This window comes from Poecilia formosa, unplaced genomic scaffold (assembly GCF_000485575.1).
Source record: "Poecilia formosa unplaced genomic scaffold, Poecilia_formosa-5.1.2 Scaffold480, whole genome shotgun sequence".
Classification (NCBI taxonomy): Eukaryota; Metazoa; Chordata; class Actinopteri; order Cyprinodontiformes; family Poeciliidae; genus Poecilia; species Poecilia formosa.
Genome location: NW_006800419.1, coordinates 307,689 through 310,968, shown reverse-complemented (window position 1 = coordinate 310,968; position 3,280 = coordinate 307,689). Strand labels below are relative to the sequence as shown.

Sequence of the window (3,280 nt, the reverse complement as noted above, 5' to 3'; positions counted from 1 at the left end):
GTTCTGACCCGTGGTTCTGACCGGTGGCTCTGGTTCTGACCCGTGGCTCTGGTTCTGACCCGTGGCTCTGGGTTCTGACCCGTGGCTCTGGTTCTGACCCATGGCTCTGGGTTCTGACCCGTGGCTCTGGTTCTGACCCGTGGTTCTGACCCGTGGCTCTGGTTCTGACCCGTGGTTCTGACCGGTGGCTCTGGGTTCTGACCCGTGGCTCTGGTTCTGACCCGTGGCTCTGGGTTCTGACCCGTAGCTCTGGTTCTGACCCATGGCTCTGGGTTCTGACCCGTGGCTCTGGTTCTGACCCGTGGCTCTGGGTTCTGACCCGTAGCTCTGGTTCTGACCCATGGCTCTGGGTTCTGACCCGTGGCTCTGGTTCTGACCCGTGGCTCTGGGTTCTGACCGTGGCTCTGGTCCTGACCCGTGGCTCTGGTTCTGACCCGTGGTTCTGACCCGTGGCTCTGGTTCTGACCCGTGGTTCTGACCCGTGGCTCTGCTCCCAGGGTACAGCGTCTTCGCCATCGGCGTGGCGGACGTGGACTTCGTGGAGCTGGTTCTGACCCGTGGCTCTGCTCCCAGGGTACAGCGTCTTCGCCATCGGCGTGGCGGACGTGGACTTCGTGGAGCTGCAGGAGATCGGCAGCAAGCCGAGCGACAGGCACGTGTTCGTGGTGGACGACTTCGACGCCTTCGACTCCATCAAGGAGAATCTGATCACCTTCATCTGCGAAACGTCGACTTCCTGTCAGTCCGCCTCCGTTTCCGCCTCTCACTCTGAAACCGTTCCCCAATGAACGCTCTGTTCCCTCCACAGCCTGTCCTCTCATCTACCTCAACGGCTTCACCTCACCTGGTGAGTTCTAGCTTCAGGTGGAACCGGGTCAGAACCCTGCTCCTCCTCTTCATCCTCCTCCTCTTCCTCAGGGTTCAGGATGCTGGAGGCCTTCAACCTGACGGAGAAGACCTACAGCTCCGTCCCCGGCGTCTCCATGGAGCCCGGATCCTTCAACAGCTACACGGCGTACCGGCTGCACCGCAACGCCTTCCTGACCCAGCCCAGCACGTGAGTCCCTGCCGGGTCGCTGGGTCTGCTCACTGGTTCTGGTCCAGATTTATGTTGTGTAGAAGCTGAATGCTGCTTCTCCATGCTAGCCTGAGGGTTCTTATCCAGAACCGGAACCAGAGGACCTGAGGGTCTATGCTGTGTTTTCTGGATGTTCTCCAGGCCGGCTTTCTAACTGTCTGTGCAGGTTCAGGTCAGAGGTCATCCTGATCCGGTTCCTCTGCAGGTCCAAAGATGGTAACTTCAGATTCTGTTCAGCTGGAGAAAGTTCTGGCTCCCCTTCATTGATTTGTTGTGTCTGTTCAGTGATTGGCTGGTTCAGAGGCACCTTGTGACATCATAATATGGTAGTCATGGAAACTGATCTCTACTACAGTGGGATCTTATAGAAATGAGAGCAGTCCCTGGACTGAGCCCTGGGGAACCCCACATGTGGTTCAGTCTGATGGGGCCAATGCATTCTAACTTAGCGACTCTATGGCAGCTTCTAGTTTCAGCTCTATGTGTCCTGAGCAGAGAGCTGCACCCAGACGGCCTGCCCGACACCTTCACCATCATCCTGATGTTCCGCCTGCTGCCCGACTCTCCCGCCGAGACCTTTGACCTCTGGCAGGTCTCCTCCAAGGACCACAAGCCTGAGACCGGAGTCACCGTGGACGGTGAGTCCGCCGCGGTGCTGGAGGGCAACGAGGGCAATGCAGGGCAACACAGGGGAACCAGTGCTCAGCTAGTGATGCTATGCTAACAGTGCTCAGCTAGTGATGCTATGCTAGCAGTGCTCAGCTAGTGATGCTATGCTAGCAGTGCTCAGCTAGTGATGCTATGCTAGCAGTGCTCAGCTAGTGATGCTATGCTAGCAGTGCTCAGCTAGTGATGCTATGCTAGCAGTGCTCAGCTAGTGATGCTATGCTAGTGGTGCTCATAAAGCTCCAGTTGATCCTCCTTGCTTCTAATTAAAACGTATCAGATTCCTTAATATCTTTGTTTTGACATCTGACTGAACAGATTCCTTATTCTGAACAGATTTTTTTATCTTGAACAGTTCTTCTGTCTCTGATTTGAACAGTTCTCTTGGTTCTGAACAGTTCTCTCTCCTCCAGGTTCTGCTCAGACTGTTTCGTTCTACAATAAGGACGAAACCGGAGAAATCCAGAGAGTCACGTTTGACCACAGCCTGGTGAAGAAGATCTTCCATGGCAGCTTCCACAAGGTAAGCCGTCATGTATCTGTACTTAAGTAGATTTAATAATGGATACTTTCTACTTTTACTCCACTACATTTTACAGTAAGTATCTGTACTTTCTACTTCACTACATTTCTACTAAACTGTCCCGTTTCTCGTTACATCCAAGTCGCGTTGAGCTTTTTGTCCGTTAAAATGTGAAGTTCAGGGTTTTAAAGTGGCGCCGTAAAATCCGAGCAATAACGTGACTTAGTGTCTGTTGTCACCCATCGCCTCCACCTTTACTCGCACGCGGAGCTCCAGACATGCGCAGTGGTTTCCCCTGAGCGGGAGAAGATGTCTGTCTAATCGTCAGTAATATAATAGCTGCATATAAGATATGGCGACATGTAAAATCAGCAGCGCTTCGCTTCCACAGACGGTGGGACTGAGTCCAACTTTTAGCGTCACTGGGAAGGAAAGCTTAAAGAAAGGTAAGATCCGTGGACGTGATGCTAGCTAAGCTAGCTGTACTGAGACACATGTTGCATCTGCGCTGAAAAAAAGTTGCTACTCATGCCATTGTGTATTGACTGAGGTGTTCATATATGGGACAACGCTGTGACTAAAGTGCAATATAGTAATATGACATTCAGGAACGATCCGATTCTTCTGGGCGGATCTTTACTAAGTCCTAAGGACTGAAGCCTCACTGAGAGCCGTTCTTTGTTCTTTGTACACTGCAGTAGCTAACACATACACACGTTTATTTAATCGCCGAATAAGTAAAAGTTGAACGAACACAGAGCATGCTCATTGATTGATTTCGTCTCATGGTGGCAAACATCGCAGTGGGAGGGAGGGTGAGAACAGTCACGGTGCTCCTTCTGCTTGGTTTCTTGTTGCGCCTTGGACAGTGTTCATAGTTGAACGTTATTTACTGTTAATTGAGATGTTTCTGTTGTGGTTTCTGACATGGGCAATATGGGCAACCGCCCAGGGTGTTATTTTTCTAGGGATAGCAGGAGACCTCTGCGTATCGTAGCACAGCCATGAAAGCA

General features: G+C 52.0%; 1 protein-coding gene across 1 annotated transcript in view; it reads left to right on the top strand.

Moving 5' to 3' along the window:
* Positions 1-3,280, top strand: part of col12a1b (collagen, type XII, alpha 1b) — a 105,837-nt gene that overhangs the window by 88,100 nt on the left and 14,457 nt on the right. The window contains exons 57-61 of the mRNA XM_016664328.1: positions 574-738; positions 809-847; positions 919-1,057; positions 1,574-1,716; positions 2,158-2,274. Of these exons, the coding sequence (XP_016519814.1) occupies positions 574-738; positions 809-847; positions 919-1,057; positions 1,574-1,716; positions 2,158-2,274 (603 nt within the window). The remainder of the gene's footprint in view (positions 1-573; positions 739-808; positions 848-918; positions 1,058-1,573; positions 1,717-2,157; positions 2,275-3,280) is intronic.